Source organism: Anser cygnoides, chromosome 2, assembly GCF_040182565.1.
Source record: "Anser cygnoides isolate HZ-2024a breed goose chromosome 2, Taihu_goose_T2T_genome, whole genome shotgun sequence".
Taxonomy (NCBI): Eukaryota; Metazoa; Chordata; class Aves; order Anseriformes; family Anatidae; genus Anser; species Anser cygnoides.
Genome location: NC_089874.1, coordinates 46,612,595 through 46,639,654, shown reverse-complemented (window position 1 = coordinate 46,639,654; position 27,060 = coordinate 46,612,595). Strand labels below are relative to the sequence as shown.

Below are 27,060 nucleotides of genomic sequence, written 5' to 3'. Positions count from 1 at the left end.
TTGAATTTAACCACCTAGTCTTAACCCTGTAGAGAAATGAATAGTTTAGCCACTGAATTTCAGCAGGGGCAGAACAAGTACACACCCACTTCATCCCTCTGTTCAGAACTCGGGTTGGAAACTGATAATTTTCAGAAAGAAGAACTGTGCCCTTGATTCTTGTAATGTTTTGCAATAGATCACACAGGAAGTGCCGTTTCCTATTTTCAGATAAAGGGTTTAACTATATGTTTGTTCACAAAGACGAAGGCGACACGGTCTGATAAAACAAGCTTGATAAATCAGTGAGTAGCTCATTATTTTTCTCTTATATGTGAATGTGTAAATACAGATTCAAATTTGTTGTGTGGGCAAGCCTACGTGTCTAATGACAGTGGGAGCAGAACTGCCAGAGGTACTGTCTTTAGTAGCAATTGGGTCTTGTAACCAGCTTACAGCTCAGGATAAGGCTAAGTGTAAGAGTTTTGAAGTGTAAGAGAATTGAACTGGACAAATGGTGGAGAAAATTATTTTCTAGAAATGTCCTGGATCTTGGTTTTGAAACTGTTCTGGGAGGTCAGTAGCTTGAAAATGTATTCCTCTAGGGATATAAACTGATCAGACGTCAAATCCTTCACACTTAATCTAGTCTTTTGAAATCTAAGCCACATCATGTTCTATCAGGTGCAGATGGCAGATATCCTTCATCAGTATCCTATCACAGTATTCACAGTTTCTTTGTATTATCTGAGAATTTAACATACTAAAGGTGTTTTATCATTATCACTTTATGAAGGGTTCTTTGGGATTGTTTCCTCTTTTAATGTGATGTCTCTGAGCAAGCAGAAAGTCTGTACTCTATCTCTCAACTACAGATACCAGTGTTATGGCCAGCCAGTAGCTTGCAGTTACCTTTCAATGAAGTTTTACATGAATAAAATTCATCAGTACTTTTCTGAAATTTTGCCACTCACGCCTCTGCCTTGATAAATGAGACTTGCTACTTGGTCATCAGCAAAAAAGCTACAATAGTGTAAGAATATATATATATATATTTATTTCCTTCAGTATATTAAATATACGGCTGTAGCAGCAATTGCTTTTGTGGGAGAATTCTACTGTCATTTGACAGGAACAGCTGATAACCACCTGTGCAGAGGGCTTGAACCTCTCTGTGTGGTGTCCTTTACAGCAGTAACATGGGAGGGCAGGATGACCGTGATCCTATGACATACGTTGGAAATCTCCACTCCAGACTATTTTTCTTTTTTATACTCCTGTTCGTCCTCAGAATGGTTGTGACTTCAATGGCTGTTTGAATTTCTCTGAATTCAACATCTTATTTGAATCAGTTTAAGCAGAGATACTGGAAAACAATCTGAACAGAAATACTAGCATAGGACTTAGCCTGCACTATAAAAAAGCCCTCTTACACAGATAGTCATGACTTAGTCGAAAACATGTAATATCTGTCTCAGTTTCTCTTTCTCAGATTGCTTATTTTGAGTGCTCACGCTACTCCTTCACTGTACATTTATTTAGATAAAAACACCCACTTCTTTTGTCTTGCAACCGCTGAACTAACTGCAGAAGAGCTCAGAATTTTCACGTGTGCCTTTCTGTTTTTTACGGGGAATGGAAACAATTGGATCCTGAGCATTCACAGAGAATTGAGTCTGTTTTTTCCAGCCCAAAACATATTTTTAGCTTGAAAGTTCTGCAGGAATGGAAAAATTAATCAGGTAGCAGGCAAGCAGCTCCAAAGGGAAGAAGTGTCTAATGCTCAGCTGTTAGAGGAAGAGGTTTCCAAAGTGAGGTTTAATTTTGGAAGGGACTGTCTTTCCCCAGTGATATCCTGGAAATAAATCCCGTGGTTTCTATCACATGCCAAGATGTGTTTGAGGGAAAGTATCAGCTCAGAGTCTTACAAATAGCATTTAGTTTGTACTTCTACCTTTTCCTTCAGCTTTCTTGGTAACTCAAGAAAAGTGTGAACAAACGCTTGCTTCCCAAGGTATCTCTGGTCCACACATGGACTACTCTGCAGTTTTGCCTGTCCAGAGACTCCTTCTGGAAAGACCAAGGCAATATTAAATGGATAGAGCTGCTAGCAGGAAACAATGGTCATCTCTCTTACAATGCTCGCTCTGATATCTGGATATAGAGTATTATTTTTCTTCATTTAGGTTCTGGTTTTAATCTGTGCTACAACACAATTCTCTCTCTTCACGAAGTGCCCTCGATACTGCTGACATACTTTTAAGCTGATCACAAGTCATTAAGTTATTTCTTTTTCTGTGTGACAAACTGCCATTTGTGAAAAGGAGGGGAGCAAGGAGTAGTGCTTTGAAAAGAGAAACCTTGTCTTGGGCCCTAGAAAGGGAAAGGGAATTTGAGGGCCATTCAGCTTTGAGATAAGTGGCTCCATTCATGTGCTGATGTTCCTCTATTAGTTATGACTTCAGTGAGGAAACCCTGTCCAAATCCCACTCAGGGCACAGCAGGCTCAGCGAGCTGTGATGACTGCCATCCCCAAATGAATCAGTGTGGCAGGGCAGCGGCCCTCTGAGCTTGAATGGAAATGCCTGATAATCATACCAGCACCTAGACATTCCTGTAGCAGAAGGTGATAGTGTAGAGATAACAGCTAATACTCAAGAGCTAGCAAGGCTTCTCTCGAAGCAGCCCAAATGCCCAAGTACAACAGTCTGAAAGACATGATTTAAAGATACATCCTCATTACAAGAATCTCTGACAAGAGCTATGAAGACTGGCAGTAGGTATTGGGATTGCCATCACAAGGGTATATTATTGGGTGTATAGCCAGTGGGAGAGTGGGCCTAATAAAATAAGGCCCCAGAATGTGCTGTTATAGCCACAGGCAGTCTGGCAGACTTGGAGCAAATTGTTGTGGCTGCCTCACTTACATCTGTTTCACAGGGAGCAGGTACTTGGACGAAGGCTTGGTCACACTTCAGTGTATCAAACTTCTTGGAGACTCAGAACATAACCAGCCCTCTAAGGGGAAGCAAGAGTGGCCTCTTATTGGACTACTAGTGTATTTAGATGCTTTAGAGGGAACTGAAAAGAAAATACCCCTTCTCTTAGATTTCAAGCTTACGTTTGACTTGTTTGCCCGCTTTGGCAGAAATTGTCTAGAATTTCTGTTAACAAACAAAACTACTCTGAAACTGTGAGTCAGTTCACTGTGGTGTGAGCAGGATAGTGGGACAGTGATGGCCTCATGCAGTCCATCGAGCTAGCAAGAATGCCCTGCAAATGAAAATCCTTATCCTTAAGACTTCCTGAATATTTGTAATTTCAGAAGAAATAAGCCAAACAATCACAAGTCCCCAAATCAGAATCAGAAGAAGACTGTTTATACTCACAGCACAAGAACAGAGATAAAACTCGAGAGGCCTTTGCTAACACACCCATTTCTGAAGGCTCGTGACCTAATCATTTCAGAGCCAAAGCCAGACTTCTTGTCAAGGGCTACAGCTTCTAGAGAAGACATTCCTTTCTGCATGAAAATGGAAACTGGAAAAATGGTTAAAGATAAATGAAACAGGAATGAAATACAAACAACTTGTTCCAATATAATTTGTTAGCAAGATCAGTTTTCAGGAGCTCTTGGTGATTAACTTTGCTTGTGTGCAAAGGATAAAGCATATTTTAGAAAGCATTTCAGAAAACATTTTCATGTTTTATGCTTGTTGAGAAGAGGTGGATCTGACTTCTATCCTGTGCAAAAGCTCAGAGATTTCCCGTCAGGTCATAGACAGAAAGCAAAATAACCACAGCACATGCTGTATTTCTGGGCAGCATGAATATAAATTGTACAGGGAAGGAGCTGCATTTTGGCAGTGGGTAGCTGTACTGGGTCTGGCTGGGATGGAGCTACTTTTCTTCACAGCAGTTCATACAGCGCTGTGTTTTGGATTTATGACTATAGCTGGGATGGGTGAACCAAAATATGTGCCTTGTCATATAACACTGTGCTCAGCAATAAAACTGTGTTGGAGTTTTTTCAAAGCAGGTATTGCTGCAAGGCTTGTTGTGCATCGGTCTGTTTAGTGGGAGGTGGCAAATGCATCACCTCTTTTTACATTTTGTTTCCTTCACATATTAAACTGTCTTTATCTTGATTGACAAGTTTTTCTCACTTTTGGCCTTCTGATTCTCTCCCCTGTCCCACTGTGGGGTGTGTGAGTGAGTGACTGGATAGGGGTTTAGCTGCTTGTTGGCCAGGGTCAACCCATCTGAGAAGGTAAGACTTGGACAACAAAGACAAATCACAAGAGAACCAGTTACCTTCAGTTCTATTACTCCCACAATTATATTCAGATGTTTTTACATCTCAAACTAAGTTCCAAACTAGATTACAAAAGCCACAGCTCAAAATGGACGACTACAGTAATTAAACTGAGCTTCAACCAAAAAGCAGACCAGCAGCCTGCCTCAGAGTCACTCCAACCACAGGCTGAGCTCTTCAGCTACATTTAGTCTTGCAGAACTCGAGTGCAGAGAGACTGAAGTGATGGTTTTCACAAGTGGTCTCTGCAAAAGACATCTGCAGTCACACAGGCCTACCTCTCCACTGGAAAAAAAGTGCACAGCGAGGCTGCAAACAGGAAAGGAGCAATCACGACTGCATTACGCGAGTGGTCAGAGATGACACAGCAAGTAGGGGCAGGCGCAGGACCTGAAGATTTCTGTTTCAGAAGCAGTCTACTGCCTTGTCAAGAGAACAGGCATCGTTCTGCCATGAAAATGCAACGCCTGATGAAAGCAGTCATCGTGATACCTCCCCGCCCCCCCCATAAAAAGTGTAGCTATTTTCCCAAATGGCAAATAACTCTAGTTGAGTGGCTACCAAATGCATCAATTTCCCCACTTAGTGACTGGGAAGCACATTACGTCCCTCTTACACCTGTCTTCACAAAACCCTATTCCCAGCTCCTCACAGGACATGCAGAAATTCTTTTGTTTTCTCCAGGAGCCTGTGAGAAGACATTTCTCCTCAGCTTTTCAGAGACCAAATTACACAAACCTACGCTTCAGCATCTGGCTCCCAGGCCTACCAGGGATTTGGGAAAAGGGGAAGGTGTGGTGGCAGGGTTTGGTGGCATCCAAGTCTCATGCCTTTACCTGCTTGCACTGTAACAGAAGTGGCCAAGGACTTCCACAGCTCTGTTGTACCACTTACCTCCTAGTCTGGGACTCCTCCGTCTCAGGGGAGCTCCCTCCCTCCCACAGTCCCCCAGCCCAAATCAGAGGGACAGAGATTTTGGGCAGCCCTTGCACTTCCTCAATTACTGTGCTGCACCTGTTGTGAAGTTGCCACATCACATATTGATCGTCAGAACTGTGACTTCGATAAAGTACGGAATCAAGGAAATCATTTGACCAAGGGCATTATGTCAGTAAAAGCCTGAACAGAGGTTTAAATCAAATCCTGAGACAATTAAAAATTCACAGCACTGTAATTTTTTACTTTCTTGTGGCAGTTGGTCTATATGCCATGCTGACAGTAACTGAAACCATTTATGCCATTTGAGAAGGTGTTGCCTACCAGTTCTTTTTATTCCCTGCAGGTCATCAGCTGAGCGTGCCCAGCATAGCCCGCACAAGACAGGGCTCCACAACATTTTTGTTCCAAAGATACCTAATACCAGGCCATTTTCATGACCCTGGCCTGATCAACACCCTGCAGACCAACACCGCCAACTTGCTGCTTCCCCAGCTGGGTACGTTTAGCTCCCCTTGCCAAGGGGCGTTTCTACACCACCACTGACCCCATTCCCAGAGCCCTCAAGGCTCGAAGCCGTGACAAACCTGAACAAGCAGTGGTCACTTAGGTTTTGCCAGTGCCAGAGAGCCCTTGTGGGCCTACGCCTACATGTCCGTGCTGCCTCCTCTTCCTTGGGTGAGGCTGCAGAAGGGGCTGGCAAACTGAGGAGGTGACCAGGTCCTGTCACTGTGTTTCATTCCCCTGACTGCCAAGCCTGGAGTTTCCTGCAGTTAACCACCCTTCTCTTCCTTTCCAGACCAACACACCATGGAAAACGATACCGTGGGCTTCCTTGACATGGCTACAACAACAGAATTTGACTACGGCGATTCAGCACCGTGCACGGGGACTGAAGAAAAGCACTTTGCAGCCAATCTTCTGCCACCGCTTTATTCTTTGGTGGTAATATTTGGCCTCACAGGCAACATGCTCGTTGTCCTCATCCTGATAAAATACAAGAGATTGAAGAGCATGACTGACATCTACCTGCTCAATCTGGCAATTTCTGATTTGCTGTTTATATTTTCTCTTCCTTTTTGGGCCTATTATGCTGTTCATGACTGGATTTTTGGGGAAGCGTTGTGCAGAATTCTCTCAGGTGTCTACCTCCTTGGCTTCTACAGCGGCATCTTTTTCATAATCCTGTTAACCATAGACAGATATCTGGCCATAGTGCACGCAGTGTTTGCTTTGAAAGCGAGGACAGTTACCTATGGCATCCTCACCAGCATTGTCACCTGGGCTGTTGCTATGTTTGCCTCTGTTCCTGGGATAGTATTTCACAAAACTCAGAAGGAAAATTCACGGTATACATGCAGTGCTCATTATCCAAGTGATGGCTCAATAAATTGGAAGTACTCCTACATTTTAAAGATGAACATCCTGGGACTTATCATTCCAATGTTCATTATGATTTTCAGTTACTCTCAAATTCTAAAAACATTATTGGGATGTAGGAATGAGAAAAAACAAAAGGCTGTCAGACTTATTTTTGTGATCATGATTTTTTACTTCATCTTCTGGACACCATTTCATATTGCTTCTTTTCTGCATACATTTCAAACTTCATTTTTTGACACAGATTGTGAAATCCAAAGTAAACTGGAGAAAGCAATCCAAGTGACAGAAACAATTTCAATGATCCACTGCTGTATCAATCCTGTGATCTATGCATTTGTTGGAGAAAAATTTAGAAAATATCTTTACAACTTTTTCCGAAAGCATGTTGCAGCTCACCTCTGCAAAAAATGTCCATCTCTTTATCGTGAAAAATTAGAAAGAGTTAATTCCACATTCACACCATCCACTGCAGAACATGACATCTCCACTGGACTGTAAAAATACATCAAAAGACTAGCTAGTAAATATCTGCGTTAAAAACTGCATGACATTATTGAAGAACTTTATGTCAAGCACTACTAAAAACTGCATGAGCCTCAATTTTTGTGGTTAATCCCATGGATTACATATTTTTTTTTTGTTCTTAAACTAACAGAATCTACCATTTTTCCAATAATTGTTAATACCATAGGTGGATCACATCAAGATTTGAATGGGGCCCAGAATAGTTTTATTCTGGTGGTTGAACCAAGTTCTGTCCAATGAACAAATGCTCATGAGGTTTACCGTGGGGAATATAATGTTGAAGAAACTAAGGAGTAATAAATCATCTTGCAAGAAGCATTTGCAGCTATGTGAACAATATAAGATCAGGAGGAAGCTTTGAGGATTGATGTGCCTGTTCACTATATAGCATTAAGCAAACACCTAAAATCCTGATCGCTTTTGGAAGTGACAGTATTCTTTCTGCAACATAGCCAGCCATTTGGTAGTGGAGGCTTTCAGTCTTCTTCATTTCACTCCTCATTCCCTTATGTTCCCTGCATGAATAAGAGATGTTTCCACGAAAAGGATGAATATGAGATATAACAAGAAAACATCTCTCCTCTGATGGGAGTTGACTGACTTTTATCTTGCTGTAGCCATTTAACCCATGGATTTATTGATAGTTAATAGTGTAGTTGTTTTTAAATGTAATCCTTTTTACTGTAGGCTAAGGTTTAGTGTTTTTATTTTAGGTCTTTAATTTTATGCCAACCATATCAGTGTTCAGTTGACAACATTTTCCAAAGTGGGTTTAATGGGTAACGTGACTTTTGTGGGTGCAGTTTTACTAGTAACTGCACACACCAATTTTACTGACTGCAAAGAAGTCAATGTTGCGCCCCCCCAAAAAAACATGAATTTGTTTCTAACATATATTCCTCCGAGGAAATCAGCACTTATCCAATAAAGGTACATCAGCAAAGATCTGCAAGGACAGAATTAAAATCACCTTGGTATTTGCTGTGCAAGATTCTGTATGAAAATATCAGGACCCTCTGGAGGATTTTGGAGACCATGAACTCAGTACTGAGTGGAGGCCTCCCTAGTTCTGGACATATATATCACATGTGTAGAGGCAGATTTTGTGTGACAGATGCAGAAAGCATGTCAGGATAGGCTCCGGCATGCTACAAACACATCCTGGACATACACAGCAAGTCTGCTATTTGGGAAACACTTCTAGGAAGACAGCAACCTTGGAACTACAAAAGCAACCAACTGTAGAGGAGATACAACTCCTTGCCTTCCCAGGAGAATAGCATTCATTGCCTCTGGTGCTGCAATCAGGACTGCACCCTTACTGAAGACTTGAGACCATTACTCACTGGTGTCCTATGGCCATACATTCATGCCATTATTGGGAATTTTCCTGAAAAAGAAAGTGGTATTCTAGGACATGATACTAACTTTAAGGCGTTGCTTTAAACTGTAAGGAAGTGCAGGTGAACACTCCTTATGCAAGTGAACAGTTCTGCTTTGTTCCCATTTGCTTCGAGGGACACTATTCATGCATGCAAGCAAGGCCTTGCTCACAGAAATCTGCAAGGACAGGTTCGACTAACCTCCAGGCAACACAAGGATGGAAGAAGGGACTCCACACCACTTAACATTAGGCATGTGACAGATGCCTACATTGACAGCAAATCTCTTCGAGATCCTTCAGTGGAGAATAGGGAAAAAGAGATACTTGTGTCAGAAGCAGACATGATTTAAATGGCCTCTGGGGGAGACAACCTGTCTGACTGAAAAGGAACCTGAAAATACCAGCTTCTTAATTTAGAAATCAGATGGCTGAGCTGTGTGGTGTGAATACTCTTCCCTTTTTAGCCCTGTTACATCACGGCACTGCTTCTATTAGTTAGCTATGGTCCTACCAGCCATCACATTCTGACTGCTCCCCCGTGAGGTTAATAGCCACAGATATACAAAGGAAAGACCAAAAACTATGCTCACAGTAAACTTTCTTAATTGGAAATATTATTTTTCCTTTCTTTTGTACATTTTACTGCACAAAAGTGAAAGCACCTTTTTAATGTTAAAGTATAAATTAGATCAGTGTGATACAAATCCTGCTGTAGCCATGGTATTTCTAATGCTGTGCTTTATTTTCATAGAATCATAGAACTTTAAATTCTTGTCTTGTTGGAATTATGTTCCTTCCTATTTTTGTGTTAATGAAGTGAAACTAATAAAATCTGTGTCTGAAAAGTGAGGTACACCTTGTAGCCCATGTTCTTCTTGTAGGCAAAAGGACATCATCTCTGCTCTCAGAATGAAGGTAGAAAAAAGATGCAATGATGGATTTTAACCCTCGCAATACTACACTTTGAAGTGAAGCAAACCACACCAACCAAGCAGAGAACAGTCTGCACAGTCCAGAAGCTACTGTACTGGCATGGCTTTTATCCCCCAGGAAGCTTGAGAAGAGCACATTACAATGGGCTTTGGGAAAAGTCTGGGGGCACATATTTTAGATGGGTGAGATCTGCCAGGTAGGAGAAACAGGGCTGTGTCAGTTATAAATAGGAAAAGGGGAGGAATAAAGGAAAGAACTAGAAGATGGCACTTTTTTCTTGACAGGAAAACAAATGAAACCCAACCCAACAGGATCAACTTATTGTTACGTTATGTGCCCTGGCAGGATGATTCTGTGTCAGTCAGAATAGGTCTTCACTGCAGCTTTGCAATGAGACAAGCAAGGCATTAATATGCTGTAGGTAGCTTTATTGCAGATTGTGCATCTTAACAAGTCAGGTGGGGCTGCAGCATGGTGTAGCTGCAGGCCAGGTAGCTCCAACATAAGGTAGCAAGACTTCAAGCAGTCTGGCCCCAGCAGGACGGAGCTACCCATGGGGAAGGTTTAACAAGATCCCAGGCTCTGTGAAAGAGGGCAAATCACCTTGGCAGAGAGGTGGGGAGAATTTTTGTGTACAAAATACACAGACATTTTGACACAAATATTCCATAACTCAAGATCTGCAGGGAAAAGCATTGAGATAATGATGCAATATGTACGTAAGAGCTAGAGAAGCAGGCAGAGATTCAGGAACTGTGTGATGAACTAGAAGTAAGTTAAGAAAATGGCAGGGCACCGTAGGACTATAATTACAGCAAAGAAACTGACTCAAGGAAAAACCACTGCAAGTGCTTGGGAGGCATCCGACCCTCTCTGGGGACATATTGAGGGGGAAAAAAGCAAGCATTTGAGAGAATGTGCAAGTAGCACCAGAAAACGAAAGATTCAAGACCCTGTGAACGCGAGAAGTAAAATGTTGATTTAAAACAAATGTAGAACCGCTATACGGAAATTGTTAGAAGTTCAAAACATTTGGCACCGAACTTCTTACGAGATAGCATGTCGACTGGGTGTTATATTCCACATGGCATGCTTATGAAAGGGATCTCCATGTGTCTTTGACAAATATCTGCGCACAGCCCCCAACCCAATCAAACAGATTAGTTAGGTACGGGACAGGACAGATCCCAACTTTTCTGCTGGGACATGCTGCTGCCACACATTCAGAAGCACGTGGGGAGGAATTCCCCACACAGCAAAAGGTAATTGTGCTGACTGTCAGGCCACTGGCAGACTTCCTAAAGGGCAAAAGGAAATGTAGAAAAAGTGCATATATGGTATCAGTGAGTGCTAAGCAGTACTCAGAACCAACCACCGGATTTATTACCACTGGCATTGGTTGGTCTGTGGCAAACAGAAGCAGTGAAACTTCTGGTAACCAGTGCATGGGGGTGTTCCTGTTTTATGACTTTCTTATTTGATAACCCAACTGTGACCTTATGTGTACATATCTTACATAAAATAAAGGTAAATGGAGTGTAAAGGAAGAGAAGTAAATGAAAATGGACAAATATGGAAAAGTAGTGGCAAAAATTGTGAGGATGACTTTATTAGTCTTAACGGAGCCTAATAAAGTAATAGCCAGGAATAACAGGAAGATCAGAGTACAAATACTTCAACGTATTCAGAATGTTAAAAGATTTAGGCAAATAACAGGGACTTTCAGTTAAGAAGCTCCAAAATAAATATCACTTCTTCCAGTGAAAATTATAACAGGGCTAAATGCAAAGAACATAATGATAAATTCATACAGCATCTTGTTCAAGTTAACAAAAAAGAAAGAAATGAAGTGACAGGTGAATGACATGATGCTGATTAGGTTAAACAGCACAGCAGATGGATACTGCTGCATTTTGAAGTTTAGTTTTACAGCTGTTTTCAACTGCTGGTACCTACTGACCTTCCAGTGGCTACTGTGGTTACTGTGACCTGAGAAGGACTGCATCTTTGTACAGTATAGAAAAAAAAAGTAAGACAGCAGGGGAAATAAAAACAAACCAGTAAATTCTGGTGCATTGAGAATACAAACAACAATTAGCTAGGCCAAAACAAGTAAGGATGTTTGCCTAGAAATAAGAGTCAAAGGCATTGCTTTGTACCCACATTCTGGTGATGCTTGCCTATTAGGAGCTGTATATCATTCTGAAAATGGCATGGTTGGGAAAAGTTTGTATAATAGCTGAGCAGTTTTTTAATTACCATGACAGTGACAGTAATCTCAGTTTGAGTGTTTTAAGTCTGCAATGACTGATCCTGGAAGGTGGGGCCCACCACTGAACTGGAGGAGGGTGGCAGTAGCAGATACACAGGCTGATATGCAAAACTGCACCAACCTTCAAGTGGCAGTCACCTTTGCAGAATTGTCTACAAGGTTGTGCCAGCAGGACAATCAGCATACAACAATAGCAACACAACCCATCCCAATACCAGATTTTTTGAATGCAGTGGAAACCAAGTGGATGGGAGTGAAGAAGTCACCTGGACATTACTTCCTGGGACACTACCATGAGGTATGCATGATTATAGACTATATATAATTATATGCTAATCTTTGGCATTCTGAAGTGTTTTCTGATTCCTGGTGTATACCTTGTCATTGCACCGATTCTCTCCATTCTTTCTGTGACCTGGTTTTCACTGAGAAGAAATTTGGTGTGTGATCTTCCCAGCCTGGCTGACCAAAGGTCCAGGACATACATGCGTACTGAGGAGTACTCCTGGCTCGCAGTTTAGCTAGCCACAAACAGCACCTCTAGACAGAGAATTTATGTACTGTAAATGCAACTGGAAGCAGCAAAATGTGAGAATTAAAAGGCTGTGTAAAAATGGGGTTCTCTGCTGAAAATTTTTGGGATGTATAGCTATGACCAAAAAGTAAAATCTACTGCACTACTTTTTAATTTAATTAATTAATTAATTAATTAATTAATTTATTTTTAATGTAAACTAGGGTGGAACACATCAGAAGTCTGGATAAAAACAGTAGAAGGAAGCAATGTTCTCTTCCTTGCTATATCAGGAAGCATAGCTAGATCAGCAACAGCAACTCAGGGAAAGCCCAAACAAAAATAATACCATAGCAATTAAATTAGTATGTGCTGCAATTAATAATTTCAAGATTTATAATAGAGAAACAAACAGAAAACAGATTAGTATTAGGAAAAAAAAACACAAAACAACAACAAAAAAACCTACCTTGATTTCACTGCCAATAAACAACATTGCGAAGAAGCAGTAATCCAGATTAAAAATGCTTGTGTCTCCTAGAGGTTTTTTATTTTATTTTATTTTATTTTATTTTATTTTATTTTATTTTATTTTATTTTATTTTATTTATTTATTTTAATCCAGCTTCCTCTAATTTGTGAAATGGGTAAAGTATTGTGGTTCTTCTGTTTACTAGTCTCCATAGCAGAAGTCCATGGCAGAATTTGGTACGTAATGTTTGTCCCCATTTTCCTCAAAAGTTTACATCTAACAAGTGTAAGGGCCTTTTCTCTTAAGAATTTTGCTGACTTCCTTCTTCCTGCTTTTCAGTTTTACATTGTTAAGTTTTTATTTGGGGGATCCTCACTGATAATTTTGGGTAAGATTAGATATACTTTATCTCATTTCTTAGATGGTGTAATTGAACAGTGACCACAAAATGAAAGTCAAAAGAACTTGTGAGCCTGAAAAAAAAAGCTGGTAAGAAAACAAACAAACAAACAACCCAACAACTAAGTAGTTTCTGCTACTTGGATGTCTTTATTCAGCCTCTCCAAAAAAAGAACAAAAACATTTAATTCACTGATCTTTTACTGATTACTGGGCATATACGCTCATGCTACCCTAATTTAATTTGGAAGCAGATTTTGTTGATACAAGAAACACAATGAGGTCTGATGGGGGGAACATATGGAAAAGGAATTGCATCAGGTCTGTGTACACATCTTCATTAGACCTCTCCTGCAGATGGAAAGGATGATCTGCATTTGCTGGAGCTGTAGCCTTTGATAAGAGTGTTATGCACTGTAGTATCATGTATCTCTAAGAAAGGTGTCTGCCATTCTGCCGTAGGTCTTTTTTTTCTGCAGTCTATTAGCTGCATTTTCAAATTTCTGTACCCATAATTCTGTCTGATGACATTTGTGTGTCACACTGGTATGTGTGCACCTATTATGTGTCCTAGCAGACACAGGACAGTTGCAGGCTTCTCATAAATGGTGGCATCTCCTTGTGGAAATGCCATACTACTGAGTTACTGGATACCTTAGTGTGATAGCCTGATGACCGTCAGGATGAACGATACAATAAGTCACTGGACAGAAGAGACTGATGAATGCAATTTGAATTGACGGGGTACATGGCTGCACACCTGCAGAGTACATCAGCTTGAGCCCCGCAGGTGAGGAATGAAACCCACTACTATTCCAGGAATGTCTTTATGAAGTAAATGAGTGTCATGCCACTAAACATAACTCCTAGTCGTCTCTGCAAGTAAAACCATCATAGGTAACATCCCAAGCCATACCAAACCACTTACCATTCCTTTTATTTTTGAATAGTAGCTTCAGTTTTGTGGTAAAATGCTGAGGTTCGATGAGGTTCACCTGTAGGTGAAGATTCTTAAAATCTGTAGCTCATGGCAATCTGCAGTGCACTTTTTCAAACAGTTGCTGGGCAAGGAATTGAGAATAGAACTGGAAAACTGAGAAAATCTGACTTGTAGCAATGGATGTGCTACTTGAATTGGCCATACCTCAGTGCTGATGCACACTAGCTGGAGGCAGTTTGAAGGCAGCAGGGAGGAGGAGGCCATGCAGCAGGAAGATGGCCGGTCCCAGGCTGGTGTGATGGAGCTTTGGAGTGGATGGGAAGTCAGGTCCTGCAGGGGCACATTGACAGCTACTGAGGAAAGCAGGGCAGAGGAGAGGGAGACAAAAAAAGGTATTGTCCTAACAGCATCAAGGAACAGCACAACACCAAGATAGGGCCCCAGAAGCAGGCGAACAGCACGAGGGGCCTGGACTACAGCCACACAGAAGATCTGATCAAATCTGAGTTCCCGGAAGCCCTGCTTATCTGGGATCAAATCTGACTTTCCAGAAGCCCTGTTTATCTGGAGTAGGTGTAGAGCTAACTGAACATCTCCTGTAGGCACTGATAATAAAGTCTCAGCCCAGCCACCCACTGCCAGGGTGTGTCTGTGGTTTTGGGCCACCAAGTGTCATAGCTATTCAACCTCTCTGTGGAGGACCTCTCGTCCACCTTTAGGGCCCAGCTGGTGAGGGTTGTGAGGCATCAGAACAGGCTGCTCAGGGTAGTAATTGAGTCCTCATCCCTGTGGGTATTTAAAAGATGTGCAGATGTGGTGCTGAGGGACGTGGTTTAATGGTAGACTTGGCAGTGCTAGGCTAGCATTTGGACTTGATGATCTGAGAGATCTTTTCCAACCTAAGTGGTTCCGTTTCTATGATCCTACGATTATTGTGAAAGTGCATTTCAGAATCAAAAATTTGATGAAAAACAGACAAGTCCAACAACAGGTTTGAGACTGTTGCCCTTCTTCATATAGAGTGAGATCACGAAAGGTTTTAATGCCCTTAGCAGGTTAAGTAACATGTAATAGACAGTGCTCAGTGGGGACAACAAAGCAGGGCAAACAATGAGTCAGACTTCAAAAATAAGTTCTAAAAATGACTGTTAATTTTAATAGGTAGACTGCTTACAAATTATGCATTGAAAACTTAATTTTTTACAATACCTTTTTTGAGAATTATAAGAAATCATGATTAAAGTGTCTGTTTTTCTCAAATTTCAATAAAGTACTAAAGATATGTTGGAAAAGATTATGTAAGGAGCAAAGCATAAACTAGTGCTAATATGTTGTGACAAAAATATAGTCAGTATAGCCAGAGCTTGTAAAAAAAAAAATAGCATCATTGGACAAGTGAGATTGTTTATATAACGAGAGACAACTCATTAGAAGATGAAGACTGTGAAGTGAAATTCCTTTCAGGGCATGGCCTTTCACGTTTTTTTCTAGGACTCTCATCATTCCATGCTCGCCACCTCACATGATCAAGTGCAGCAGCTGTGCAGGTACAGGTTCACTGGTGGAGAACTAAGGAGGCTTTGGTGTGGTCTTACCTTGTCCTCCTGGTGTGAGGTGATGCTGTGGCTGTAAATCTGTGCCACGGTCTGGCGGTGAGCATGCACTCACGCTATATAGGTGGCTGCTGTCTGCTCATACAATTTTGATCTGAGATCTCCCTTGAGCTGTAAAGTGACACCATATTTAGGACATGTAAATCATGCCCCCATCTGGTTATGACAAAACACTGAACTGACCACTTCCCCATTCCATTACTACTACTTTTAATTAGACAGTAAGAAATCAAACAGAAAAGGATTGGAATGAACAGATGTTCAAGCTAAGAAATATAAATCCACCTCTAGTGACTGAGGCTTGGATGAAATTTTGCATGTGGTTAAGATATTTCTTTGCTGCCTCAGGCAGTGTTTCCTGCATCTTTTTGTCACCACTGTCAGGGACAGGATTATGGACTACAGCCTGAAAGTTGAGCTCAGTCTGACGCGCTCCCATATTTCAGTAAGGGAACTGATATATTTTCTTCCATTTTCCCTCTTTTTCGTCAGTGAAGAGATGTAGGAATCTTCAAGCATGATTTGAGTCAGCCAAGTCTGACAGCAATTTAGGACCGTGATATAGGCGTAGTGGAAAAATTTTAAAGAGCAGCTCCTTGCACTGACTGTATAGGGGGTCTAATATCAAGTAAGGTACTGGGAATATAATCTGAGAATATACTGCAGCAGCCATTCATTTTGATGCTAAGATACCAGCCCTCCAAGAGCTCATTGGAAAAGTGATGAAGGAAGAGAAAAAAAAATATTAATTTTATGGAATAAAGACCTCGATCAGTCCTTCAAGCAAAGAAGGGTTGAAAAGGAACACATGTTGAGCTTTTCTCTTTTTACTCTCCCCCCCAGTCTGAGATGTAACTCAGAAGTTGTGATTCCCTTGACTTCCATGAAGGAAATGCAGCACCCTGCCCTGTGATTTCAGCTGGGATAGACTTAATTGTCTTCCCAGTAGCTGGTATGGAGCTGGGTTCTGGATTTCGGATGACAGTGATGCTGATAACACGCCGATCTTTCAGTTGTTGCAGAGCACTGCTTACACAGAGTCAAGGACGTTTCAGCTGCCCATAGCGCCCTGGAGCCAGGAGGCTGCGGGTGCACCACGAGCTGGGAGGGGACGCAGCCAGGACAGCTGGCCCAAACGGGCCAGAGCCATGTCCCATACCGCATGGGGTCGTGCTCAGCAATAACAGCTTGGAGGGAGTTGTCTGGGGGCTGACGCTGCTCTGTGTCTGGCTGGGCATCAGTCAGCGAGTAGTGAGCAATGGCATTGTGCATCACCTGTTCTGTGTATTCTTTTATCTTTATTATTATTTTCTTCCCTTCATTTTCTGTCCTATTAAGTTTTTTTTATCTCAACCCATGAGTTTTTCGCTCTTTTTTTTTCAATTCTCCCCCACCGTGGGAGGCAGGGGAGTAAGTGAATGTTTGTGTGGTGCTTAGCTGTCTGGGTTGAACCACAACACATCCAAAGCAAGACATTTCCATGTAGCATTTTAAAATCTTTTGAGGATACTACGGACCGAGTGTGGGAAAGAGATCCCTTTAGGGTCTTCATGAGGTTGATTGGATAAGATACTCTAGAAACCTTAAAAGAAAGGGTCAAGGATGTCAAGGGGAGGCAGGGGTTTGTAATTTATTAGGTATTTACTCAGGTCTTCTCTCTCGGGGGTTCTCAGACATCTGATTAGGCACCATCTCTCACTTGCTTTCTCTGTCCTGTTCCTCCCTCCTGTGTGGTTTCTCTGATGTCTAAGAAGGATCCAAAAAGCTACCCAGCTACTCACAGGGCAGACTTAGTTTAACTCTGTCTAAAAGTCACAGGAATCAACCACAGTGACATACGTGGACAAGGACAAAGAAATCACATTTTATCAGGCTTTTATGAAGCTTAATTCTATTGAGTAATAGTGCTGTTTTAATAGGTCAGACACACTATACAGACTAAGTCAAAGTTCAAAAGACTAGTTTTGAGAAAAACTGAATATATCAAATCTGCTAAAATATAAGAACTGCAGCTCAGAGCAAACCAACACAAAGCACAGGGAACTTTGTGGATATAAATGAATAAAGGTGTATTCTAATTTCTACACTTTTGTTAAGGGACAAATGTCATAAAAGAAATAAACGATAGAGAAATGTAAAGGGATGAATTTCATGTAAACTGTTTTTGACTCAGAGGTCAGTTAAATGAGAAAGAAAACAATATAAAAACCTTTTTCTACAACTACAGCTGTAGATTGTGAAACCTTGAGTTCAGCTCCTAAGAGGATCCTCCACAAATTTCAACATCTCTTTGCACATCTCACAGAGTTAGAAAAGTAACATCTGATGACCCATTTTTAGAAAAAAGAGAACTGCTCCTTGATTTTTTTTTTTTAAATGAAAACAGATTTGCTTGCTAGAAGTTTTCAATCTGATACATCCTTCTTCATGCAGGAAGAGGTGTTTTCAACCTTCTTCTAGTGAGTAACAAATCGGATAAGCGTTACTCTCGATGTACTGATCCAAGCCATCACTTGCACGATGAGATATATGGTAAGTCATCTTTCCTTTTTTTTTTTTTCCCCCACCTCTGCATTTAGTAGTTGTTTAGGTACTTTAATGACTGAGGTGAAAAAAAAAACCACTTTTTGAATCTTGACAGTGTACTCAACATTAAAAAATGCCCTGGGGAAACTAATAGGATATGTTAAATGGAATATCCTATTTTTAAAGGACAGAACTGCTAGAAGAAACAAATCTCTACAGGTTGATTGGGTATGAAATGTAATGGAATATGGCTCTTTGATTAACAGATTACACATGAACATTTCTTTTATTTGAAGATGATATATCATGATGGAAATTTGGATTTTAAAACTGTGAATGCAAAGATAAAACATCTTATCTGAGTGAAGAGTACTTATTTCCTTTATAGGATGTGCAGGAGTACTTATTTCCCTTACAGAAAATCTGATATATTTTAAATGCTCTGCCTCATGGAACCTGTTTACGTGCAGCATAGCTTAGCATTTTACCTCCATTCACTGCACCTTTTCCATTGTTATCATTTTAAAGTATGGTGCAAATGAACTGAAACTAGTTTTAATAAAATTTTTGTCTCTTTAAAAACAGAGAGCTCTGACCTGAAACTCAGTATGAAACAGTGACATACAGTTTTGCTCAGCTTGCCTATGGAGAGCATTTATCTTGAAAACTGCATGACTAGTAGTTTCAACCAAAACAACAGAATTTTTACAAGAGACTGCAGTTTCTAGAAGTATTGCATGTATCTAAGCTCTATTCAAAATAATACAGACCTTTTTTTGAAATATTCTTTCTTCAGAGATCTTCCAGGATGATCTTTGTTTTTCTCCCACTATTAGGAAACACAGGCCCGGTCAGATATTTCTAATTAGGTAGGCAAGCCCGGTCAGTTAATGCAGTGAAGCATTCCGACAGCAGCCAACACCATTACCTAAAACAGTGAGACTATAGGATTAAGCACAAAACCACTTGGCAGTTCCTTTTTCCATTTTCCATATTAGCATCTGTAGCTTCCACTGTCAGCATAAACTGAATACTACACACAATTCGGCATAATAAATACTTTTGCAGAGAGAGGCTTCTTAAGCAAAGGCTAGGCTCAGTTAGCGGAAAGAACCACTCAGACAGGAGACCACAATTTAAGCATGCAAAAGGGGTTGAAAGGAGGAAGATATAAGAAACAGGAAAGATATGGTTCTCATTCCAAGACTGCAGAGGAATGAAAGAGGAGGGAATGCACTGAGAAGGCAGTTAGCAGGAAGAAGGGGCTGCCATGAAAGGAACTGCTGCAGTAATATTGAGATAGCATTTTGCAATAATATTTGCATGAGCCCTACCAATCAATCACATACTTATAAAATCCCACTCCGGGTTTATGACTCAGTTGCTTTTCATAGCCACGTTTATGTATGAGCATCATGCAGGTGTAAAAATGATCAAGATCCAGAGTTAACAGGCTGAGAAATAACCCCCCCTAAGCGCTGCTGAATGCAGGACATGCTCCCAGCCCCCTGATGCGGTTAGCGGCCTCCTGCCTGCTTTGTGGTTGCAACTGTTCTTCTGGGCTGTGGTTTCAAACCCTTCCACCATGGGAGAGGAGAACACACACTTGTACAACGCCTGGCTTCTGCCCAGCAGGACAATCTCCTCATTTTCAGCAACTGCTGATGCTCTTACCAGTTGCTAGCCAGACTAGCAAGGAGGGTCAGACTGGCCTTGGTCCCAGGACGTGCTGGGGTTGGCACGGTTGTGCAGCCAGTCCCTCATCCCACAGCCCCTGTGCACAGTGGAAGGACAAACTGGAAATGGGGATACTTAGCTATAAGCAGTACCAGGGACTTATATAGTTACGGCATGCAACACAGATCAAAATGAAAGGAGTCTTAAGTATTTGTGCAGTGCTCAAGTCTTGGCATGTTTTCGAAATAAAGAAGGTAATGCTTTGGACCAAGAATTCCTTTACGAAGGTGCTTGTTGTTTTTTTTTTTCTTTTTAAAAAAAGAAAAGTTTCTGAAAGTACTTAAAAAATTTAAACCCTTAGAGACTTTCAAATCTACTTATTTACTGTCAATACACCTGAGCCACAGCCACTTCCTTTACCAACAAAACCATGATCTCAGTATCGTAATGATAATGTAGTTAGTATGGCTGTGGAAAAAACCTGTTTCACAGAGGTCATCACAACTGCCTGAAAAACAGTTTTTGAGGATTTTGACAACACTTATTGTCTCCCCAAGAAGTTTTATCTTGGTAAAGCTGGCACCCAACTTGTTAAAACTTGCCAATTTTTTTTTATTCCTTGTTCTCCAGAAGCAAACTTTTTTCCAAACTTTACATGTCAAAGCAATACCTCAACATGAGCATTCTCAATCTTGATACAGTGGCAGCAGTTAACAGCCAGACTGGGGAAGAAAACGAGGAAGGGACGGGGGAAGGTCTGCAAGTGCAATACGTCCTTTTGTTTGGAAGGTGCAGACTTTGCTCCAATAAGGCTTCCCCCTTTTTGGAGGGATTCATGTCTGCACTATTCTGTAACAGAATTGCCATAACAAGCTGGCAGCTCAGGAGAGACTCAGATCCTCATTTTTAAGGTCACAGGAATGTGGACAAAGACCTACCAACCAGCCCCTTCTCCAAGACCTAGGTTTAGCTAAATTATGCATTTAGATGAAAAATAAGGTGAGGACATTAGCATTTTGAATGAACTGTTCTTACAACAGAAAATACTCCTTTCACCCAAACAGTTCTCTCTAGACTCAAGATGTTTCAGTGATATCACATAGTGTAAATCAGAATGGATGACTGAGAGCTTCTAGAAAAAAGCAGACCAGCAGCCTGCCTCAGTGTCACTCCAACCACGGGCTGAGCTCTTCAGCTACATTTAGTCTTGCAGAACTCGAGTGCAGGGAGTTCTATGAAGTGATGTTTTTGACAATGTGGTGTCTACAAAAGACATCTGCAGTCACACAGGCCTACCTCTCCACTGGAAAAAAAGTGCACAGCGAGGCTGCAAACAGGAAAGGAGCAATCATGACTGCATTACGCGAGTGGTCAGAGATGACACAGCAAGTAGGGGCAGGCGCAGGACCTGAAGATTTCTGTTTCAGAAGCAGTCTGCTGCCTTGTCAAGAGAACAGGCATCGTTCTGCCATGAAAATGCAACGCCTGATGAAAGCAGTCATCGTGATACCTCCCCACCCCCCCATAAAAAGTGTAGCTATTTTCCCAAATGGTAAGTAACTCTAGTTGAGTGGCTACCAAATGCATCAATTTCCCCACTTAGTGACTGGGAAGCACATTACGTCCCTCTTACAACTGTCTTCACAAAATCGTATTCCCAGCTCCTCACAGGACATGCAGAAATTCTTTTGTTCTCCCCAGCCAAAATCAGCCCTTGCACTTCCTCAATTTCTGTCGCCTCACTGGCAATAGTCACTAACAAAGGAGGAAGGACAATATCAAGCAACAGATACACATCAAGAACTGTTAGTGCACCCTCACAGTAACAGCCATATCTGCTGTTTGTCTTTGTGCTCTCTCAAAGACACATAGCCAACCTAAACTTCGGAGCTACTGAATCATGACTGTTAAAAGATCAGCTGAAACAAGGAATCAAAACTTCTTTATTCCCTGAGCACCATGGAGGTTTTTAAGTTGTCAGGAGGAATGTTGCAGGAGATGCAGGTGTTATATGCCATGCTGACAGCAACTGAAACCATTTATACCATTTGAGAGGGCGTCGCCTACCAGTTCTTTCTATTGTGATTTTCCCTGCAGGTCATCAACTGAGTGTGCCCAGCATAGCCCACACAAGACAGGGCTCCACAACATTTTTATTCCAGAGTTACTGAAGACCAGGCCAGTTTCATGGACCCGGCCTGACCAACACCCTGCAGACCAACACCGCCAACTTGCTGCTTCCCCAGCTGGGTACGTTTAGCTCCCCTTGCCAAGGGGCGTTTCTACACCACCACTGACCCCATTCCCAGAGCCCTCAAGGCTTGAAACCATGACTAACCTGAACGAGCAGTGGTCACTTAGGTTTTACCGGTGCCAGAGGGCCCTTGTGGGCCTACACCTACACCTCCCTGCTGCCTCCTCTTCCTTGGGTGAGGCTGCAGAAGGGGCTGGCAAATTGAGGAAGTGGCCAGGTCCTGTCACTGTGTTTCACTGTATTGGGTTTACGTGGCAAGGGCTTGGTAGCAGGATGGCTTCTGTGAGCAGAGCCCAGCAGTTGCCCCATGTCAGATCAGAGCCAACTCCAGCCGGCTCCAAAAGGGACCCGCTGCTGGCCAGAGCTGAGCCAGTGAGCGATGCTGGGTAGGCCTCTGGGAGAGCAGATTTAAGAAAGAAAAAAACTGCTGTGTGACAGCAGCTGGGAGAGAGGAGTGAGAAAATGTGAGAGGAAAAGCCCTGCAGCCCCCAAGGTCAGTGCAGCAGGAGGGCAGGACGTGCTCCAGGCACGCAGCAGCAGTTCCCCTGCGGCCTGTGGAGAGGCCCCTGGTGGAGCAGGCTGTCCCCCTGCAGCCCATGGGTCCCACACGGAGCAGATCTCCACGCTGCAGCCCGTGGAGGAGCCCCCGGTGGAGCAGGTGGATGTGGCCTGGAGGAGGCTGCGGCCCATGGAGAGCCCCCGCAGGAGCAGGCCCCGGGCCGGAGCTGCAGCCCGTGGAGAGGAGCCCACGCAGGAGCAGGGGGTCTGGGGGGAGCTGCCGCCCACCTGTGGGGGACCCGTGCTGGAGCAGTTTGCTCCTGGGGGATGGACCCCATGGTACGGAGCCATGTGGGAGCAGGTCTTGAAGAGCTGCTGCCTGTGGGCAGCCCCCGCAGGCTCAGTTCGGGAAGGACGGCATCCCGTGGGAGGGACCCCACGGGGAGCAGGGGCAGAGAGTGACCGTGAAGGAGCTGCAGATGACAAAGCGTCAGGGACTGACCGCAGCCCCCAGTCCCTGTTCTCCTGCGCTGCTCGGGGGAGAAGGTCGAAGAGGGTGGATGGGGGGAAAGTGGTTTTGGCTTGCTTTTAGTTTCTCACTTTGCTAGTCCACTAGTGATAGGTAATAAATTATATTAATCTGCCTACACTGAGGCTGTTTTACCAGTGGCAATAATTGCTGGTGACCTCCCTGTCCTTAACTCAACCCTCGAGCGCTTTCCATTGTATTTTCTCCCCCTTTCGCTTTGAGGACAGGGAGTGAGAGAGCGGTTGTGGTGGAGCTCAGCTGCCCAGCTGGGTAAAACCACTGCATTCATTCCCCTGACTGCCAAGCTTGCAGTTTCCTGCAGTTAACTACCCTTCTCTTCCTTTCCAGACCAACACACCATGGAAAACGATACCGTGGGCTTCCTTGACATGGCTACAACAACAGAATTTGACTACGGCGATTCAGCACCGTGCACGGGGACTGAAGAAAAGCACTTTGCAGCCAATCTTCTGCCACCGCTTTATTCTTTGGTGGTAATATTTGGCCTCACAGGCAACATGCTCGTTGTCCTCATCCTGATAAAATACAAGAGATTGAAGAGCATGACTGACATCTACCTGCTCAATCTGGCAATTTCTGATTTGCTGTTTATATTTTCTCTTCCTTTTTGGGCCTATTATGCTGTTCATGACTGGATTTTTGGGGAAGCGTTGTGCAGAATTCTCTCAGGTGTCTACCTCCTTGGCTTCTACAGCGGCATCTTTTTCATAATCCTGTTAACCATAGACAGGTATCTGGCCATAGTGCACGCAGTGTTTGCTTTGAAAGCGAGGACAGTTACCTATGGCATCCTCACCAGCATTGTCACTTGGGCTGTTGCTATGTTTGCCTCTGTTCCTGGGATAGTATTTCACAAAACTCAGAAGGAAAATTCACGGTATACGTGCAGTGCTCATTACCCATCAGATCAGAGAAATGTATGGAAGCAATTCCTGACCTTAAAAATGAACATCCTGGGACTTGTTATTCCAATGTTAATTATGATCTGCAGCTACACACAAATTATTAAGACATTACTGCAATGTAGGAATGAGAAGAAACATAAAGCAGTCAGGCTTATTTTTATCATCATGATTGTCTACTTTTTCTTCTGGGCACCATATAACATTTGTATTCTCTTGCGTGATTTTCAAGGTTCATTTTCCATCACTAGTTGTGAAGGCAGTGGGCAACTGCACAAAGCAACCCAAGTGACAGAAACCATTTCAATGATCCACTGTTGTATCAACCCTGTGATTTATGCCTTTGCTGGAGAAAAATTTAGAAAATATCTTCATAGCTTTTTCCGAAAGCAAATTGCATCCCACTTTTCTAAATACTGTCCAGTTTTCTATGTTGACCCATCTGAACGGGCTAGCTCCACCTACACGCAATCTACTGGAGAACAAGAAGTTTCTGCTGCATTGTAATTTGTGCCTAGCAAAAAAGTGAAATTGACTTTTGTGAAATTAATTCTTGTGATAAAAGCCTGGAGAATCTGTTCTGGATATTAGCTCCAAAGCAGCTGCAAAAGATCACGACACACATATCTATCAAAGCTTGTATTTGCTCATACTAATGGATATTTGTACACAAATGAAAAGGATGTATCAAATTAGCTATCTAGATATGGTAATGTAGGATCCTGTAGCAAAAAAAAAAAGCATGTTGCTTTTTTTTTTTGTGAATGTAGTATAGTTTTTTACTACCAAAAACATATAAAGCTGAGGGTTTAAGCTAGCAGGCTCATAAACCGATATTTGAAATGAACTCGTGGTTAGAAATTGATATTGGTTCTTTGGAAACATCTCTTCGCTATACTTTACACAAGTCACCTCACTCATTTAAACTCAGTCTTAATCCCATCTGGTTGTATATCTCTCTAAATAATGCTAAATTACTGAGGTCTGTGATGAAGAATCTTTACAAGCGATATGGGAAAATATTATACATATAGAAAAGACTCCAGTATTATAGTGTATATTTCCTTTGTGTATGGTTGAGTACTAACCCTTTGGGTTTTCCTCATATTATTCTAATAATAGTCTTTACTATTAAGTGTCACAAATAAGTGTCACTAAGTCAATTAAGACTTTGATATTACAGAATGCTCTATCAATCAACTGCTGTTTTATATGCTACTTGCATTAAAATAAGTACAATAGCCTGTCATTGATCAGCAAATCAATACGTTTACAATATTTCAAAAATAAAGTATTACACATGGAGCTTTAACTAGGTTAGATCAAGTGCAGACAATTAGTTAATAGGGCTTTTTAGCTTCTTAGTGGAGTTATTTTGTTTGCCATTTTTCTGGCCTACATTAAGAAAAAAAAAACTTTACAATGTGGCATTAATGCAGGTGTAGAGGCTGCAAAAACACAACAGCATTAGAGGTGTGAAAATGTTTTTTGAACAAGGTTGACCCAGATGTTTTTAAAGATAAGCATATGCTATAGACGTTTAAGGTGTCAAAACACACACACACACACAAGTAAAGGGATTCACCGATCTAAAGAGCCAAGGGCATATATCATCTCTCTAGTTTTAGAAGCAGGTATCATTTAGGGGCAATGACGATTTTTTCTGTTTTTTGGGAGTTTTACAGAGAGCAACAGCTTTCATAATGCAAACAAAATTGGTAATACTGATGGCCAAATATGATTGGGTTTCCCCTTACAGTTCAGATCTGGTAAAGCACTTGAACACATAGAAAATGTGCTATTGATTTAATTAATAAATAATTTAATTAATAAAAGGCCAACTTGGTCTTTCTAGCATTTCTTACATTTCCCCGAATAGCTTTGGTTTTGGACAACTCTGGAGGCAGGAAAATCAGAGCGAATATTTTTATTGCTGTTCTTATCCAGTAGGGTAGTCTCTGTTTTCCAGCTCCTCTAGATAGCCTTTTAAGTATTTGCAAATAAATGTTTCAAAGAGTCCCAAAGAAATTTTACATTGCCAAGTGCATGCGAAAGCAGGAAGTGAAATAGGGAAATCTTTGCTTATCAGACCACTTAATTTAAGTTATTCTGTTTTGCCATATTAAGCACCACATTTGGACTACATCCACAAGGGAAACAGAACCGTACTATGCCTTCTAATTCAGACGTTTTTTCAACTGCATACTCTTTTTTAAGATACTGCATCTATTTTTATAATTGGTATAAATAGAAATCAGATAGTTTCAACATCAAATGACAAATATTTGCATTTCTTTTTTAAAGAGACAGGAAGCTACGTGCAGTAACTTTTAGCTAGGGTGGCCTTCCCCTCCCTCCCCCCCCCCCCCTTCTGTAATACTTCTTATAAAAATGTTTTCATATTTTATTCAGCTCTTGACAAGAACTTTTATTTGGATCCTAAAACACTTTTTCTTTAACGAGTTACTTGCTCTAGAAGGCTTGGGTGCTGAGCAAGGTATGTGTCTTGACCAGCCTTGCAGGAGCAAAGCACAGCTATCAAATGTGCAAGGGCACACTGAGAAGCTTTTCTGAGAGATACGTCAAAAAGCAGCCCCAATCCTTTGCATTTCTCTCCTACAGCACAGATCTTTCCAAGGGACTAGTAGCTTCCAAAGGATAGAACTGGGAGATTTGTGGTGTAGCAGATTAGCAGCTTATCAAGAGTTTCCATGGCTTCACTGAGAACGGACCATGATTCAGCAAATGAAACAAGGCAGGTTTCAGCTACTGTAGTAAACTGTGATCGGTATTGAAGGTGATAATGGAAAACAGTACTTGGTAGCACTGGTGGTGCATTCAGTTAAGGACTCTGCCAACAGGCTGCAACAATATTTAATTACGCAATCCATTAAAGTTGGTTAACTTTTGTGTGTTAGGCTTCTTGATCCTTTCTCCCTCCCACCTCCCCTTTTATAGAATAGCCCATAAGAATGAAAAAGGAAGAGA

At 41.8% G+C, this 27,060-nt stretch overlaps 2 protein-coding genes across 4 annotated transcripts; both read left to right on the top strand.

Annotated features, from left to right (window-relative positions):
• The first annotated feature begins 146 nt into the window (after positions 1-146).
• Positions 147-9,371, top strand: LOC106038356 (C-C chemokine receptor type 5). Of its 2 annotated transcripts, XM_013184822.3 has the most exons (3): positions 147-284; positions 5,577-5,729; positions 6,030-9,371. In XM_013184822.3, exon 3 carries the CDS (start codon positions 6,041-6,043, stop codon positions 7,109-7,111), a length of 1,071 nt encoding a protein of 356 aa, XP_013040276.1. In that variant the 5' UTR covers positions 147-284; positions 5,577-5,729; positions 6,030-6,040; the 3' UTR covers positions 7,112-9,371. The 2 variants fall into 2 exon arrangements, with proteins under 2 accessions (XP_013040276.1, XP_013040277.1); XM_013184823.3 differs by lacking the exon at positions 5,577-5,729 and having other exon boundaries at positions 152-284.
• Positions 177-25,636, top strand: LOC106038357 (C-C chemokine receptor type 5-like). Of its 2 annotated transcripts, none has more exons than XM_066991991.1 (4): positions 177-284; positions 18,099-18,197; positions 21,966-22,118; positions 23,498-25,636. In XM_066991991.1, exon 4 carries the CDS (start codon positions 23,509-23,511, stop codon positions 24,577-24,579), a length of 1,071 nt encoding a protein of 356 aa, XP_066848092.1. In that variant the 5' UTR covers positions 177-284; positions 18,099-18,197; positions 21,966-22,118; positions 23,498-23,508; the 3' UTR covers positions 24,580-25,636. The 2 variants fall into 2 exon arrangements, with proteins under 2 accessions (XP_066848092.1, XP_066848091.1); XM_066991990.1 differs by lacking the exon at positions 177-284 and adding an exon at positions 11,524-12,025.
• The last annotated feature ends 1,424 nt before the right edge of the window (positions 25,637-27,060 follow it).

Excerpts from the sequence above, each read along its gene's own strand:
- LOC106038356 (XM_013184822.3), top strand. The coding sequence starts at position 6,041 with ATGGAAAACGATACCGTGGGCTTCCTTGACATGGCTACAACAACAGAA.
- LOC106038357 (XM_066991991.1), top strand. The coding sequence starts at position 23,509 with ATGGAAAACGATACCGTGGGCTTCCTTGACATGGCTACAACAACAGAA.